We start from the raw sequence: 19,051 nt of genomic DNA, 5'->3' as shown, positions 1-19,051 counted from the left end.
ATTAAGGAGATGGGTGTGGGGATAAAAGTTGTATGAAATACAGTACTTGCCTTTCAAGAGCTTATAATCCGGTGGAAGAAATCAAAGTAGTTCATCAGAGAAAAAAAATAAGTGCTAAACTATATAGCACAAACTATAAGAGCAGGACAAGCATGGAAAAGGAACCAACCCACATGAGCTTAAATAATTCGAAAAAGCTTATGGAGATGAGAGAACTTAAAGTGGGCCTTGATAGAGGGCAGGTAGAATATTCACAGGTGTAGGTAAAGGAGAGAGTAAGGGGAGAACAGGCTGTAGAGACACAAATTTGGGGAAAAACACAGGATGTGGAGGCAAGCATCAGTATGGTTTGTTCTCAGAAGAAAGAACGCAACCTAACTGGAACAGAGAATTATTTTATATTGAAACAATATGTTGTTTACATATTGTTTATATTGAAACAATATCAGACAAACAGTATGATAAGGAACAGATTCAGTTGAAAGGCATGAAATCAAAGTGAGTGTGGCAGGGTGGAAGGGATACTGTAAATTTTTGAATAGACTAGTGACCTGATGAAATCTACCACATTTTAGTTAGCCTACTAGGGTTGCAGCAAGCAATGGATTACAAACAGGAGAGGCAAGGAAACTAGCTTAGGATGGTGTGAAGTAAAGCAGACAAGATGTTTGTTGGCAGCAAGATTGGAGATAAACTTCTAAAATGGAGACACAAAGGAACTTGATGATGTAGGGAATGAAGGTGAGGGGAGAGTTGATGATGACTTGAAGCACCCCTGGTCTGAAAAAAAAAGACAACAACAAGGAAACACTGACAGAGAACTACAAATGTCCCTGCTTTTACCTTATCTGAGAAGCTAATTCATATTCATAATGGCTGACATCCCAATCAGTTAGCTGAACTGCATTTTAATAGATGCCTTCAATGCCTTGATCTCAAGGAGTGACAGGGGGTAGAAATTGAAAGGGAGCACCTTTCAACAGCATCCCTCACACTAGTACAATGGAGGTGTTTGCTTACTCCGCTTACAATCACGGCCGCCGTTGCAAACTTCACCCTTAGAAAAATTAGGATTATTCCGGGAAAGATACCCATTCACCCTCTGGGTAGCAGGATCTTGCCAGTTCCTCAGCTGTCAGAGCGAGTTCGTGGAGAGAAGGGAGGCGCCTTAATGAGGCGGCCTCCCTGGGGGGTCGAGGAAGCAGGGTTCAATCGAAGAAGTAAAACCACCGATGCCAGAAGAGTGAAAAACAGGGAAGGGACTCAGCTGAGGGGAGAGAGAGATCAAAGGACCGTTAAGCCCCTCCCAGGTCGGGAACCAGGCCAGCCCGGCCCCGCGCGGCCTGGCGCGGCCCAGCCCCGCTCCCCGGCCTGGAAGTGCAGGAGCTCCCCCTCACCTGCTCGGGCTCATCGGACGACTGGGAAGCCGAGGCTCCCACAGTCGGAAGCGCCACTGCAACGCCAACCCGGAAGCATTGATACCAACGGAAGTAACCAAGCTGTCGCCTCGGCAACGGTGGTACAGCCATCCCAACTCCGCCCCTCTAAGCCTAAAAACGGAGGCGCGAAGAAAGAGGCGGAGATGACAAGGGTCTTAACGGGGGAGTAGGGCAGGCTACTGGCGCAAAGGCCCAGAGGGGGAAACCTGACTTTAGGGAAGTGCAGGGAGAAGAGGCTAAGGCATAAGAATGTAGCAGCTTCTGCAGCTAACGTGGGCGTAGTGATGCCTTGTTACAGTATCACCACCCACCTCGCGCGTGCGAGGTCTAGGGAAAGAAGAGGGGTGGGGCGCCTGCGCGCAGAGTACGGGAATGAAGGGAGCGTGAGGAGGCGGGGCAAAGATCTTAAAAGTGGGGAAAGGCATGAGCGGTATTTAGAGGGGTGCCTGAGCTGGGCTGCCCTCCATGGGGTCGCGAAGAGTCGGACACGACTGAGCGACTTCCCTTTCACTTTTCACTTTCATGCACTGGGGAAGGAAATGGCAACCCACTCCAGTGTTCTTGCTTGGAGAATCCCAGGGACGGGGGAGCCTGGTGGGCTGCTGTCTATGGGGTCACACAGAGTCGGTCACGACTGAAGTGACTTAGCAGCAGCAGCTGAGCTGGGGAGACGGGGCAGGGGGAGGAGATGGGGGCGGACGAGACAGAAATAAAGATCAAGTAAGCAAACAACCTCAGCATCAGGTCTGAGGTCGCCAGGCCCTCAAAGCACGGTTCACTTCAGTCACTCAGTTGTGTCCGACTCTTTGCGAACCCATGAACCACAGCACGCCAGGCCTCCCTGTTCATCACCAAATGCCGAAGTCTACCCCAACCCATGTCCATTGAGTCGGTGATGCCATCCAACCATGTCATCCTCTGTCGTCCCCTTCTCCTCCTGCCCTCAATCTTTCCCAGCATCAGGGCCTTTTCAAATGAGCCAGCTCTTCACATCAGGTGGCCAAAGTACTGGAGTTTCAGCTTCAACATCAGTCCTTCCAATGAAGACCCAGGACTGATCTCCTTTAGGATGGACTGGTTGGATCTCCTTGCAGTCCAAGGGACTCTCAAGAGTCTTCTCCAACACCACAGTTCAAAAGTATCAATTATTTGGTACTCAGCTTTCTTCACAGTCCAACTCTCACATCTATACACGACTACTGGAAAAACCATAGCCTTGACTAAACGGACCTTTGTTGACAAAGTAACGTCTCTGCTTTTGAATATGCTATCTAGGTTGGTCATAACTTTCCTTCTAAGGAACAAGCATCTTTTAATTTCATGGCTACAGTCACCATCTGCAGTGATTTTGGAGCCCAGAAAAATAAAGTCTGACACTGTTTCCACTGTTTCCCCATCTATTTGCCATGAAGTGATGGGACCAGATGCCATGATCTTAGTTTTCTGAATGTTGAAGTTTAAGCCAACTTTTTCACTCTCCTCTTTCACTTTCATCAAGAGGCTCTTTAGTTCTTCTTCACTTTCTGCCATAAGGGTGGTGTCATCTGCATATCTGAGGTGATTGATATTTCTCCTGGCAATCTTGATTCCAGCTTGTGCTTCCTCCAGCCCACCATTTCTTATGATGTATTCTGCATATAGGTTAAATAAGCAGGGTGACAATATACAGCCTTGACGTACTCCTTTTCCTATTTGGAACCAAAGCATGGTTAAGAAAGAGCAAATTAGAAGCAGAAAAGGGAACCATAAAAAGTTTTAGATAAGATGAAGAGTGGAAATACTAACAGGGGAGTCTGAGAGTTAATCCGGACCTTACAATCAGCCAGCAAACGATAAGAGGGCCTGGTGACCAGCTTCGGGCTCTAGCCACGCCCAGGAACCAGAAGGGACAACTTCAAATCACCCTAGGTGATTACGTTAACCAATGGGCTACATTTTTAAGCCTCTTGCATGAAGGATCCATAATCACACGGGAATGCAAAATAGTATGGTTTAGATGTTGAGTAAAAGTCAGCGCAAAGCACGTGACTCTAAATGATTATTTGTTAAATGAATGAATGTTCAGAATACCTTTGTTCAAAAAGGATCATTCTCATTTTAGTTCACATTTTGCTTTTTTGTCCCCACTTAAAAAATTTATTCAGGCAGCACACATAGTATCAGCTGACACTATGGAACACTTACCAAGGTGGTACAAAAGCTTTCATGTGCACAAAACTACCCTATGAGATAGGGGCTATTATTTCCCCCTTTTGATAGACAGGAAAAGTGAGGTCTTAAGAAGTTAAGAGAGTAACATGGTGAGTGGCAAAGCTGGTATTCAAATTCAATTCTCACTTAAGAGCCCAAGCTCTTAACCACTATGCGACACTGCTTTCAACTTTAGTAATAGCCTTGTTACCTTCAGAAACTTCCTTACTAAAAATAATGTGAGAAACCTGTACATGCATTCCGAAATGTGAATACCCTTAAATTTACATCTCAGCAAAGTATTCTCTTTCAGCCAGACTAAGGGGGTTACAGCTTAGAATCTTTCTAAATTGGAAGGACTATATAATGTCAGGTCCATGAATCAAGGCAAATTGGAAGTGGTCAAACAGGAGATGACAAGAGTGAACATCGACATTCTAGGAATCAGCGAACTGAAATGGACTGGAATGGGTGAATTTAATTCAGATGACCATTATATATACTACTGCGGGCAGGAATCCCTCAGAAGAAATGGAGTGGCCATCATGGTCAACAAAAGAGTCCGAAATGCAGTACTTGGATGCAATCTCAAAAACGACAGAATAATCTGTTCATTTCCAAGGCAAACCATTCAATATCACAGTAATCCAAGTCTATGCCCCAACCAGTAACGCTGAAGAAGCTGAAGTTGAACGGTTCCATGAAGACCTACAAGACCTTTTAGAACTAACATCCAAAAAAAGATGTCCTTTTCATTATAGGGGACCGGAATGCAAAAGTATGAAGTCAAGAAACACCTGGAGTAACAGACAAATTTGGCCTTGGAATACGGAATGAAGCAGGGCAAAGACTAATAGAGTTTTGCCAAGAGAATGCACTGGTCATAACAAACACCCTCTACCAACAACACAAGAGAAGACTCTATACATGGACATCACCAGATGGTCAACACCGAAATCAGATTGATTATATTCTTTGCAGCCAAAGATGGACAAGCTCTATACAGTCAGCAAAAACAAGACCAGGAGCTGACTGTGGCTCAGACCATGAACTCCTTATTGCCAAATTCAGACTTAAATTGAAGAAAGTAGGGAAAACCACTAGACCATTCAGGTATGACCTAAATCAAATCCCTTATGATTATACAGTGGAAGTGAGAAATAGATTTAAGGGCCTAGATCTGATAGATAGAGTGCCTGCTGAACTATGGAATGAGGTTTGTGACACTGTACAGGAGACAGGGATCAAGACCATTCCCATAGAAAAGAAATGCAAAAAAATCAAAATGGCTGTCTGGGGAGGCCTTACAAATAGCTGTGAAAAGAAGAGAAGCGAAAAGCAAAGGAGAAAAGGAAAGATATAAACATCTGAACGCAGAGTTCCAAAGAATGGCAAGAAGAGATAAGAAAGGCTTCTTCAGCGATCAATGCAAAGAAATAGAGGAAAACAACAGAATGGGAAAGACTAGGGATCGCTTCAAGAAAATCAGAGATACCAAAGGAACATTTCATGCAAAGATGGGCTCAATAAAGGACAGAAATGGTATGGACCTAACAGAAGCAGAAGATATTAAGAAGAGGTGGCAAGAATACACAGAAGAACTGTACAAAAAAGATCTTCACGACCCAGATAATCATGATGATGTGATCACTGGCCTAGAGCCAGACATCCTGGAATGTGAAGTCAAGTGGGCCTTAGAAAGCATCACTACGAACAAAGCTAGTGGAGGTGATGGAATTCCAGTTGAGCTATTCCAAATCCTGAAAGATGATGCTGTGAAAGTGCTGCACTCAATATGCCAGCAAATTTGGAAAACTCAGCAGTGGCCACAGGACTGGAAAAGGTCAGTTTTCATTCCAATCCCAAAGAAAGGCAATGCCAAAGAATGCTCAAACTACCGCACAATTGCACTCATCTCACATGCTAGTGTAATGCTCAAAATTCTCCAAGCCAGGCTTCAGCAATATGTGAACCGTGAACTTCCTGATGCTCAAGCTGGTTTTAGAAAAGGCAGAGGAACCAGAGATCAAATTGACAACATCCGCTGGATCATGGAAAAGGCAAGAGAGTTCCAGAAAAACATCTATTTCTGCTTTATTGACTATGCCAAAGCCTTTGACTGTGTGGATCACAATAAACTGTGGAAGATTCTTCAAGAGATGGGAATACCAGACCACCTGACCTCCCTCTTGAGAAACCTGTAGGCAGGTCAGGAAGCAACAGTTAGAACTGGACATGGAACAACAGACTGGTTCCAAATAGGAAAAGGAGTTCGTCAAGGCTGTATATTGTCACCCTGCTTATTTAACTTATATGCAGAGTACATAATGAGAAACGCTGGGCTGGAAGAAGCACAAGCTGGAATCAAGATTGCCGGGAGAAATATCAATAACCTCAGATATGCAGATGACACCACCCTTATGGCAGAAAGTGAAGAGGAACTCAAAAGCCTCTTGATGAAAGTGAAAGTGGAGAGTGAAAAAGTTGGCTTAAAGCTCAACATTCAGAAAACGAAGATCATGGCATCCGGTCCCACCACTTCATGGGAAATAGATGGGGAAACAGTGGAAACAGTGTCAGACTTTATTTTTCTGGGCTCCAAAATCACTGCAGCCATGAAATTAAAAGACGCTTACTCCTTGGAAGGAAAGTTATGACCAACCTAGATAGCATATTCAAAAGCAGAGACATTACTTTGCCAACAAAGGTTCGTCTAGTCAAGGCTATGGTTTTTCCTGTGGTCATGTATGGATGTGAGAGTTGGACTGTGAAGAAGGCTGAGCACCGAAGAATTGATGCTTTTGAACTGTGGTGTTGGAGAAGACTCTTGAGAGTCCCTTGGACTGCAAGGAGATCCAACCAGTCCATTCTGAAGGAGATCAGCCCTGGGATTTCTTTGGAAGGAATGATGCTGAAGCTGAAACTCCAGTACTTTGGCCACCTCATGAGAAGTGTTGACTCATTGGAAAAGACTCTGATGCTGGGAGGGATTGGGGGCAGGAGGAGAAGGGGATGACAGAGGATGAGATGGCTGGATGGCATCACTGACTCGATAGACGTGAGTCTGAGTGAACTCCGGGAGTTGGTGATGGACAGGGAGGCCTGGCATGCTGCGTTTCATGGGGTCCCAAAGAGTCGGACACGATTGAGCGACTGATCTGATCTGATCTGATATTCTCTCCAGTAACATGAACTGTATGTCTAGCTGTAGCTGTGACCTGGGCCTGTCCCTCACATCCAGACTGCCCAACCTTGTAGAATTATAGCTGTCTTTTGACCAAATCACTCTCTTAGCTTTGCTACAAGACTGTACTGCACTTTTGTTGCCTCAGCCACTGCCAGATAATCTCACCAAACACCTAGGTAAACTTCATTAAAAGAAGCATTGTTTTCAAATGACTTATTTTAAAAGATCTACAATAGATTAATTTTAAAATAGCATTTGTAGAAACAACACTATAAACATATAGCACACTTTTATTTAACACATTTGCTGTTTGCTTAGTTTCCAAAATTTTTTTTAACTGCAAATTAAAAAAAAAATTTGTCAAAGTTGGCCACTTTTTAATCATTTTCTGTGTATAGTCTCTACCACACGACCCAAATTTGAGTATACTCTGTCTTGGGTTATGCAGTAGTTGTGGGTGCCAGGAATGTTCAAATTCTGCTCTCTCCAAGAGATCAGCTATTCAAGTGAATAGAATCCTTGAATCTTCAAGTCAGAAGGAGATTTAGAGTTCCCTTCTATAATATTCATTACAGACAGTTGTCCAGTCCCTGCTAGAATATTTCCAGTGTAAGCATAGATCACAAGTCAACCCATTAAGCTCTTCGATAGTTCTGTTTGAAAACTCTCACTTATGTTGAACCAAAAAGTGCTTTCATCTTTCTACTCTCCCAAGAGAAACACCTCGTCTTAAAAAAATGAAAAAAGAATTTTATTTGGAGTCAGAAGCCCTTTTTTTAAATTAATTGAGGTGAAGTTCACATCACTAATACAATATTATGTCAATTATATTGCAATAAAACTGAGGGAAAAAATAAATATTGATAACATTTTTATTTTCATTAAAAGTCACAATTAAGAGAGTGAAAAGGTAAGCTCCAGGCTGGGAGAGGAGATTTTTAATCCACGTATCCCACCAAATCTCATATCCAGTATAAATAAAGAACTCCTAAACTCAGCAATCAAAAGACAGGCAACTCATTTTTTTTTTAAATAGGAAAAATACTTGAAAGACACTTCATAAAAGTCTGGAGAGAAAAGGGAGGCGGGAGTGTCTTTTAGGGCTGTTTAAGAACCAGCTGTTTATCTTTCTCTAGCTGACTTCATTCAGTGTGACAGTCTCTAGGTCCATCCATGCTGCTGCAAATGGCATCATTTCATTCATTTTATGGCTGAGTAATATTCCATTGTTTCAGTGATTCTTAAACAGCCCTGAAAGACATTCCCTCCTCCCTTTTCTCTCCAGATTATTGCGTGTTATGCAATAATCTTGCAGTGACCCACCTGTAGTGACCGCCTGCCTCCTATCCTGTAAATAGCCAGTGTGTTTTTATCTCAAGACTTGACTGGGGAAGAATTCATGTCCAAACTCACTCAGGTTGTTGCAGAATTCACTTCTATGCAGCTGTACCACCAGGGCTTCACTTTCTTGTTGGCTGTTGGCCAGAGGCCACTCCCAGCCACTGTAGCAGGCCCAGTTTCCCGCGATTTGGCCCTCTCCATAGGCAGTTCACCGGAGAAGGCAATGGCACCCCACTCCAGTACTCTTGCCTGGAAAATCCCATGGACGGAGGAGCCTGGTAGGCTGCGGTCCATGAGGTCGCTAAGAGTCGGACACGACTGAGCGACTTCACTTTCACTTTTCATTTTCATGCACTGGAGAAGGAAATGGCAACCCACTCCAGTGTTCTTGCCGGGAGAATCCCGGGGACGGGGGAGCCTGGTGGGCTGCCATCTATGGGGTCGCACAGAGTCGGACACGACTGAAGTGACTTAGCAGCAGCAGCAGCAGCATAGGCAGTTCACAAGCGGTTCTACACGCCACTTGTTTCTTCCAAGCCGGAAGAAGACGAGAGCCTAAGATGTGGTTTTATCAACACAGGATATAGTGAGACTATTATTTTCTGTGAGGCAAGAACATGCCTATTTTTCAAAAGTACAATAGCTTCTTTTTCTGATTATAAAAAAGTACATAATCATTTTAAAACTGTATACACAAAAAGTGAATTATATACAAAAGTCAAAAGATGGTATTTAGGGCTCCCCTTATGGCTCAGCTGGTAAAGAATCCACAATCTCTTGCAATGCAGGAGACCTGGGTTCCATCCCTGGATTGGGAGTGAAAAGATTACTGAAATAAATTACCTGAAATCCTAATATCCAGAGATACTCCTCTTAACAGGGTGGAGCACCTCTTCCTAGTCTTCTTTCTATGCCTACACATTTGCTTATTATACTATCATTCTTGTGATTTGTGTGCTCCTGTCACACGTTCCTCTGGGGTGGCCTCATGTGCTAAAGTCAGTGTTCCAAGCTACCTCTAATTTCTGGTCCCTCTACATTTCCCCAATTTTAAAAGTTATGCATCTTTATGGAAGAAAAAGGAAAATACAAAAACATATACAAAGAAGTACTGGTGGCTCAGACGGTAAAGAATCTGCCTGCAAGGCAACAGACTGGGGTTTGATCCCCGGGTCGGGAAGATCCCCTGGATAAGGAAAAGGCTACCCACTCCAGTATTCTTGTCTGGAGAATTCCACAGACAGAGGAGCCTGGCGGACTACAGTCCATGGCATCACAAAGAGTCAGACACAACTGAACCGAGTAACACTTCTTTTCACTTTCACAAAAATATAATGCAAACGTCATCCCCACTACCTAGATACTGGCATTAACATTTCTACATGTTTCCTTCCAGTCTTTCCATCTTTTATACACCTGTATACAAGCCACAAGAGTAAAGGAAAGGGAAACCCGGCGTGCTGCAGTCCATGGGATCACAAAGAGTCAGATACCACTTAGCGACTAAACAACAATACAAGCCACACAAACTTTGTCTTAACCTCCTTTCCTTCTTATAGACCTCACTCCTTCACTCACCCACCTTGCTGATCCTGGAGAGCCAAAGTCTCCCTTTCTTATTGGCTTCATATTCTTTCCAGGCTGCCAAAGCAAGAAAATCCTCTTCTAATCCTTTGACACCCTCTAGTTATTGCCCAATCACCTTCTATTCACAGCCCTTGTAAAAAATTTAACAATATTTACTTAACCCAATATAACCAAAATAATATTTCAGAATGTAATCAATATAAAAAGTATTAATGAGCTGTCTTACAGTTTCTTTTCTTTATACTGAGTTCTTGTGTATTTTACACCCACAACTCATCTCAGACAAGATACATTTCAAATAGCTACATATGGTGATGTGGCCACCATAATGGACAGCAGAGATCTAATTCAATGCTCCACCTGATGGAGTATCACAGACCTTCTCCAGCATCCCCTCACTCCAAAGAATCATCTAGCTCCCTGCTATTCAAATTTCATCACTAGGCATCTTCATCATCACCTGGGGCTTATTAGAAATGCAGAGTGTCATGCCCCACAGAGGACCTATTTAAATTAGAATCTGTATTTAAACACTATCCCCAGGTGATTCATTTGCATACGAAACTTAAGTCTGATCCACCTCCTGTTAAACACATCCAGTAGCATGGACTCACTCACTATCCCATCCCTAAGGAAGCCCATTCCATCTTCAAATGGTTCCAAGTATTAGAAATTTATTCGTAAGCCCAGCATTATACTAAGCACAGCACAATAATTATCTCATTTAAGCCCAGCACTCTGAGACAAACATCCATATAGTCAAAGCCCTGTTTTTTCCAATAGTCATGGACAGACGTGAGAGTTCAACCATAAAGAAGGCTGAGTGCCAAAGAATTGATGTTTTAAAATTGTGGTGCTGGAGAAGACTCTTAAGAGTCCCTTGGACTGCAAGGAGATCAAACCAGTCAATTTTAAAGGAAGTCAACCCTGAATATTCATTGGAAGGACTGATGTTGAAGCTGAATCTCCAATACTTTGGCCACTTGATGCAAAGAGCTGATTCACTGGAAAAGACCCGGATGCTGGGAAAGACTGAAGGCAAAAGGAGAAAGGAGTGGCAGAGGATGAGATGATTAAATAACATCACCGACTCAATGCATATGAAATTGAACAAACTTAATCAACTTAGCAACTGAACAACAACTCTATGAAATAGCCTAATTTTGACTCCTTTTGTCATTGTTGCTGCTGTCATTGTTGTTTATGGTAAAATATATATAATTTATTGTTTTAATAGTTCAGTGCATTAAGTACATTCACAATGTTGTGCAAACAACACTGCATGCATGCTCAATGGCTAAGTCATATCTGACTCTTTGCAACCACCTGGACTGTAGCCCACCAGGCTCCTCTGTCCATGGAATTTCCCAGGCAAGAATTCTGGAGTGAGTGGCCATTGCCTTCTACAGGGTATCTTCTCCACCCAGTGGTCAAACCTGTGGCTCCTGTTGCCTCTCCTGCATTGCAGGCATGTTCTTTACCACTGCCACCTGGGATGAGTCACTATCCATTTCCAGAACTTCCCATTATTTCAAACATAAGCCCATTAAACAATCACTTCCCCTTCTACTCTCCCGGCAGCCCTTAATATCCACTGTTCTTTCTGTCTCTCTGAGTGTGACAATTCTAGGTATCTCATATAAGTGAAATCATACAATATTTGTCCTTTTGTATCTAACTTTTTTTCACCTAGTATAAGGTTTCAATGTTAATCCATGTTGTACCCTATTTCAGAATTTCCTTCCTTTGTACAATAATTATTCCATTGTATATATGTACCAACATTATAGAGCAAGATTAATTAAGATGGTGGACATGCGCTCATCTTCTCCTGTGAGAATGCCAAAACTACAACTCGCTACTGAACAACCATCAACAGGAGAATGCCGGGTCCCACCAAAAATAGATACCCCATGTCCAAGAGCAAAGGAGAAGCCCCAGCAAGACAGTAGGAGGGGCAAAATTGCATTTAGAATCAAACCCCTTACCTGCCAGAGACGCTCAGAGGGCTCAAACAAACCTTGTGCATGCCAGGACCCAGAGACCCCACAAAGACTGAGCCAGAACTGGGTTTAGGTGTCTCCTGCGAAGTTACGGGTCAGCAATGGCCTGCCGCATAGGCAAGGGCTCTGGGTGCAGCAGACCAAAAGTGAAAACAACACCCAGTTGTGGATGTGACTGGTGATGGAAGTAAAGTCCAACGCTGAAAACAGCAATATTGCATAGGAACCTGGAATGTTAGGTCCACAAATCAAGGGAAATTGGAAGTGGTCAAACAGGAGATGCCAAGAGTGAACATTGACATTTTAGGAAAAAGCGAACTAAAATGGACTGGAATGGGTGAATTTAACTGAGATGACCATTCTATCGACTGTTGTGGGCAGACCTCCTTAGAAGAAATGGAGTAGCCAGCATAGTAAAGAAAAGAGTCCAAAATGCAGTACTTGGATGCAATCTCAAAAGCGACAGAATGATCTCTATTCATTTCCAAGGCAAACTACTCAATATCACAGTAATCCATGTCTATGCCCCAACCAGTAATGCTGAAGAAGCTGAAGCTGAATGGTTCTATGAAGCCCTACAAGACCTTTTAGAACAAATAGCCTTTAGATGTCCTTTTCATTATAGGGGACTGGGATGCAAGAGTAGGAAGTCAAGAGATACCTGAAGTAACAGGCAAATTTGGCCTTGGAGTACAAAATGAAGCAGGTCACAGGCTAGTAGAGTTTTGCCATGAGAATGCACTGGTCATAGCAAACACCCTCTTCCAACAACACAAGCGAAGACTCTACACATGGACATCACCAGATGGTCAATACTGAAATCAGCCAAAGATGAAGAAGTTCTATACAGTCAGCAAAAACAAGACTGGGGGCTGGCTGTGGCTCAGATCATGAACTCCTTATCACCAAATTCAGACTTAAATTGAAGAAAGTAGGGAAAACCACTAGACCATTCAGGTATGACTTAAATCAAATCCCTTATGAATATACAGCAGAAGTGACAAATAGATTCAAAGGATTAGATCTGATAGAGTGCCTGAAGAACTATGGGCGGAGGTTCATGACACTGTACAAGAGACAGGGATCAAGTCCGTCCCCAAGAAAAAGAAATGCAAAAAGGCGAAATGGTTGTTTGAGGACGCCTTACAAATAGCTAAGAAAAGAAGAGAAGCTAAAGGCAAAGGAGAAAAGGAAAGATATACTAATTTGAATGCAGAGTTCCAAAGAATAGCAAGGAGAGATAAGAAAGCCTTCCTCAGTGATCAATGCAAAAAAATAGAGGAAAATAATAGAATGGGAAAGACTAGCAATCTATTCTAGAAAATTAGAGATACCAAGGGAACAGTTCATGCAAAGATGGGCACAATAAAGGACAGAAATGGTATGGACCTAAGAGAAGCAGAAGATATTAAGAAGCGGTGGCAAGAATACACAGAGGAACTATACCAAAAAGATCTTCATGCCTCAGATAACCACGATGGTGTGATCACTCACCTAGAACCAGACATCCTGGAGTCCAAAGTCAAGTGGGCCTTAGGAAGAATCACTATGAAGAAAGCTAGTGGAGGTGATGAAATTCCAGCTGAGCTATTTCAAATCCTAAAAGATGATGCTGTGAAAGTGCTGCACTCAATATGCCAGCAAATTTGGAAAACTCAGCAGTGGCCACAAGACTGGAAAAAGTCAGCTTCCATTCAAATCCCAAAGAAGAGCAAATGCCAAAGAATGTTCAAACTACCACACATATGCACTCATCTCACACGCTAGCAAAGTAATGCTCAAAAATCCTTCAAGCTAGGCTTCAACAGTACATGAACTGAGAATTTCCAGATGTTCAAGCTGGATTTAGAAAAGATAGAGGAACAAGAGATCAAATTGCCAACATCTGTTGGATCATAGAAAAAGCAATAGAATTCCGGAAAAACATCTACTTCTGCTTTATTGACTATGCCAAGCCTTTGATTGTGTGGATCACAACAAACTGTGGAAAATTCTTAAAGAGATGGGAATACCAGACCACCTGACCTGCCTCTTGAGAAATATGTATGCAGGTCAAGAAAGAACAGTTAGAACTGGATATGGAACAACAGACTGGTTCCAAATAGGAAAAAGAGTACGTCAAGGCTGTATATTGTCACCCTGCTTATTTAACTTATATGCAGAGTACATCATGCAAAATGCTGGGCTGGATGAAGCACAAGCTGGAATCAAGATTGCTGGGAGAAATATCAATAAACTCAGATATGCAGATGACACCACCCTTATGGCAGAAATTGAAGAAGAACTAAAGAGGCTCTTGATGAAAGTGAAAGGGGAGAGTAAAAAAATTGGCTTAAAACTCAACATTCAGAAAACTAAGATCATGGCATCTGGTCCAATCACTTCATGGCAAGTAGATGGTGAAACAATGGAAACAGTGAAGACTTTATTTTTTGGGGCTCCAAAATCACTGCACATGGTGATTGCAGCCATGAAATTAAAAGATGCTTGCTCCTTGGAAGAAAAGCTATGACCAACCTAGATAGCATATTAAAAAGCAGAGACATTACTTTGCCAACAAAGGTCCATCTAGTCAAAGCTATGGTTTTTCCAGTAGTCATGTACGGATGTGAGAGGTGGACTATAAAGGAAATTGAGTGCCAAAGTATTGATGCTTTTGATCTGTGTTGTTGGAGAAGACTCTTGAGAGTCTCTTGGACTGCAAGGAGATCCATCCAGTCCATCCTAAAGGAAATCAGTCCTAAATACTCATTGGAAGGACTGATGCTGAAGCTGAAACTCCGACATTTTGGCCACCTGACGTGAAGAACTGACTCATTGGAAAAGACCCTGATTCTGGGAAAGATTGAAGGCAGGAAGAGAAGGGAGTGACAGAGGATGAGACGGTTGGATAGCATCACCAACTCGATGGACATGAGTTTGCATAAGCCCCGGGAGTTGATGATATATAGGGAAGCCTGGCATGCTGTGGTCCGTGGGGTCACAAAGAGTCAGACACGACTGAGCAACTGAACTGAACTGAACTGATATATGTACCACATATTGCTTATCCATTGATACGTTGATGGACATTTGGATTGTTTTCACCTTTTGGTCACTGTAAATAATGCTGCTTTGAAAATTGGTTACAAGAATCTGTTTGACTCCTTGCTTTGAATTATATTGGTTGACTCCTTGTTTTGAATTCTTGGGCCTACACCTAAGAGTGGAATTGTTGGGTGATATGGTATTCTATATTAAACTTTTCAAGGAACTACGAAACTGCTTTTCATAGCAGCTTCATTATTTTGTTATAGTTTTTTTTTTTTTAAAAAAAAAAACAAGAACAGTTATTGTGGCTTTATTTCTGATCAGAACATTTTAAAAATATGCTCTTTTAAGAAAACTGGAGTGCAAAGATAAGATTTTTATAAAAATATATAATGCCATATCCTATAAAACTCTTCACATGTTGATAAATGTTCTTTCTGAATTTCTTTTTATGATAACTGTTTCTCTAAATAAAGGTTTTGTTACCATGGAATCCTAAACATGTTTTTGAAGGAATAGTATTTTAGAGTTGTGCTTGCCTTAAATATACACGATTTTTCAAATAATTTGCAGCCATCAGAAATTACGTTTATGAGAACTGTGTAATAACAATAATAGTAGTAAAAAAAACTCTACCCTCTATTGACTACTATATTTCAGAAACTTTTCACATGCCGACCCTATTCCTTAACCCTGTTTTGGCTTTCCCACTGATAGGCCAGGTTTCACCAGCTGTGTGGTCTTGGACAAGTACCCACCTTGCCTGTTCCTAAATTTCTTCCCCTGTGAAAACAATGCTCCTATTATCACCCACCGCCTGAGTTTCAAAGCATTCAAATGTGATGATCCATGTAAGGCACTTGGAATAAAACCTAGCACACCACAAGCATTCCAGACATGCCTTTTCACCAAGTAAATTCCAGGTCCCCTGAAAATTTAAACATGAAAAAGAAAATCAAACTATGACAGTAGTAGAAGAAAATTCAAGTGAACACTTTTATAACCCTGGGGCTGAAGAAGAGTTTCTAAGCATGCTATCAGAGGCAGAGACAACAAAAGAAAAGGATTATTAGAACTGACAACACAATAAAAATCATTTTTGAATGGCAGAAAACACCAAAAACTTAGAAGATGAACAATAATTTAGGGAAAAAATTGTAACAAATTTGACAGACTGAAAGCTCTTTAGTATACAACGAGCTTCAATAACTTAAAACAATACAAACGCTGAAAGGTATTTTCCTAGAAAAAGTAGACAGAAGATAATAAGCAGCAAAGCAAGACAGTCTCACGTGGCCAGTTTTTCTGGGGACATTCTGATGAGCCCTGCTGACACAACTGCTCTAGTGCAGCTGCGGTTTCCCCAGGGTTCCGTCCCAATGCACAGTCCAATGCAGTCTCCAGGCCTGCTCTCTCTCCTCACCTTCAGTCCAGAGGACTTTCACTTTCCATCTGAGTCCTTTCTGCATTGCTTACATTTTCTTTTCTGAAAGTGTTACTTCTAATCTGAAAACAGTAAAAAAAAAAAAAAATCATCTTTATAAAAGAGATTTTATGATACTAAATATATTTGCATACTCAAATCCTGAAAGAAAAGTTGGCTTTAGTTGAGCTTTTTTCCTCTATAGTCTGGAGCTGAGGATAAAGAATCTTATGTTCTAAATGCTTTCCTTCTCTATATCTATGGATACATATATAAAAACATCTAGATAGATAGACATATGTCTATATATCAGATTCATTCATTAATTCACTGATAAGTACCTACAAGCACCTACTGTGTGCCAGGTACTCTGCTGGTCATAGGAAATCTAGTGATGAACTAAAAACAGACCCTCCCACCATGGAACAGACAGTCTGGTTGAGGGAGGAGCAGGCAAAAAGGAAGGAAATATTCAGGTTAATAACATATTATTAAGTGTAAAGAAAAATGAAGCAAAGAAAGGACACAGAGAATGGCAGGGGCTGCTGTTTTAGATTAAATGGTCAGGAAGGCCTCTCTAATGAAATGATATTTGAAGAGAGGCATGAAAGAGGTGAGAGAGGGAGCTCTAAGGATCTTTGAGATCATTCTAGGCTAAGAGAACAGCAATAGCAAAGGCCGCTAAGCAGGAGTGAGCCAGGTGTGTTTGAGGAACATCCAAATCACCAGAGTGGCTGGAGCAGATGGATAAAGAGGGACGGCAGTTGGAGATGAGCTCAGAAACATAAGAGTTGGGGCAAGCCAGGCAGGGCTGTAACATCCTGGTAACAACTTTGGATTTTCTTCTAAGAGTCTGAGAAAGTTGACATTATCAGGAAAGAGCAAACCCAAAAAAAAACGGAGGTATCTATTCTTCACATTTTTAAATGAAGAAGAGAGTAATTTCCATTAAAACAAATGGCCCCAGGTTATATGTGATTATAGACTCAAATGGTGCCCAATCCCTGACCCTCTTTCACTGCCCCATCACTGATACTTGTGCCTCAAACTGCAGGAGTTAACAATAGGGAAATCTCATGCTTGCATGTTGTGGGTAGAGAGTTCACACAGCAGGCTTGGTAACTTACTCCTTGCCTGTCTCCAACAGAACCATGACTGATCCTTAGCCAACCCAAAAGAATGTGTCTGTCAGAGTGTTCTTTATATCACCAATGGATTGATGATTTTGTTGTGTACACCTGGAGTAGCAGTCACTGTTGTATCATCTTGTTAGGGTTGCTTTGCACAAAAATATCAAGATTGATGACGTGAACCCGTTTTCATTGCTTGAGTCAACTAGAATGTTAGGGTGCTGAGTTTTCTGGTTATGGCCAGTTGTTGACAATGGAAAATTATGAACACACAAATAAGTAGACTTATTGTGGTGAGCATTTTACAATATATACGAATATTAAATCATTATGCTGTACATCTGAAACTAGTATGTTATATGCCAATTACACCTCAATAAAAATAAAAATTCTACAGCTAAAAAGAAAATGAAATCATAAAAATTTATAGGATGTAGCTAAAGCAATTGTTAGAAGAAAGTTTATAGCACTAAATGCCTATACTAGAAAACATTAAGGACTTGGAAACAATGACCTTAGCTTTCACATTAAAAAATTAAAAAGGATTTCTCTGGTGGTCTAGTGGTTAGGACTCTGTGCTTCCACTGCAGGGGGAATGGGCTTGATCCCTGGTCAAGGAACTAAGATCCTGCATGCTTCATGGTGTGGCCAAAAAAGAAATTAAGATAAAAAACAAATTAAACTTAAAGTAAGAAAATAAACCCAAAGTAAAGATGACAGAATTCAAACACTGTGAAAACAGAAAAACAAAGAAAAGCTGGTTCTTTGAGAATGTCAATAAACTATAATACATAGATCCTACAAATATTGTGTCTAAAATGATCCCCATTGATGCCTCCCTCCCAGTATTCATGCCCCTGTGTAGTCCTCTCCCCTTGAGTGTGAAGTGACCTAGTGACTTGCTTCTAACCAGTAAAATATGGCAAAGGCAGAGGGATGTCACTTCTATAACAAGGCTATGACTCCATCTTGCTACCCTCTATGGCTGACTTGAATGAAACAAGCTGCCGTGCTGGAGAGATAACATGGCAAAGAACTGAGGGCCCCTCTGGCCAACATCCAGCAAAAAATTGAGGACCTCAGTTCAACAACCCCCAAGGAACTGAATCCTGTTAACACTCATATGAGCATAGAATTGGATTCTTCCCTAGTCAAGTCTTCAGATGAGACCCTGGCCCTAGCTGACACTTTGATTACAGCCTTATGGGAGACCTTGAACTGAGGATCCAGCTAGTGAAAGTGAAAGTGTTAAGTTGCTCAGTTGTGTCCAACTTTGTGACCCCATGGACTGTAGCCTGCCAGGCAAAAATACTGGAGTGGGCTGCCATTCTCTTCTCCAGGGGATCTTCCCTACCCAGGGATAGAACCTGGGTCTCCTGTCTGCTACACTGCAGATTCTTTACCGTCTGAGCCACCAGGGAAGCCCAGCTAAGCTGTACCCAAATTCCTGAACTGCACAATCTGTGAGACAATAAATATGTATTGTTTTAAGCTGTTAAGTTTTGGGTAATTTATTATTTAGAAATAGCTAAGTAGTATGAATGTAAAATGATAAGAAAATACTATCAACAGCTTTATGATAATAAATTTGACAATGAAAAGGATAAACGGAAAATTTTGTTTAAATACACAAAGTATCAAAGCTCATTCAAGAAGAAATCAGGAGCTTCCCTGGTGGTCCCGTGGTTAAAATCTGCCTTGCAATGCAAGGGACACCAGTT

The 19,051-nt window shown here is 41.8% G+C and overlaps 1 protein-coding gene across 5 annotated transcripts in view; it reads right to left on the bottom strand.

Moving 5' to 3' along the window:
• SLC25A14 (solute carrier family 25 member 14) overlaps positions 1-1,499 on the bottom strand; it is a 40,206-nt gene extending 38,707 nt beyond the window's left edge. Inside the window, exons 1-2 of one of the 5 annotated variants that reach the window (XM_059883372.1) lie at positions 1,398-1,478; positions 1,021-1,267 (exon numbers count right to left, since the gene is read on the bottom strand). Coding sequence is in view for 2 of the 5 variants with exons in the window: in NM_001046145.1 (NP_001039610.1) it covers positions 1,021-1,095 (75 nt within the window). In the remaining 3 variants the exon portion in view is untranslated. 5 annotated transcript variants of the gene reach the window in all.
• Positions 1,500-19,051: the final 17,552 nt, after the last annotated feature.

The sequence above is a fragment of the Bos taurus genome, chromosome X, assembly GCF_002263795.3.
Source record: "Bos taurus isolate L1 Dominette 01449 registration number 42190680 breed Hereford chromosome X, ARS-UCD2.0, whole genome shotgun sequence".
NCBI lineage: Eukaryota > Metazoa > Chordata > Mammalia > Artiodactyla > Bovidae > Bos > Bos taurus.
Note: the sequence above shows the minus strand (reverse complement) of the source record. Positions and strands in the feature narration are given on the sequence as shown.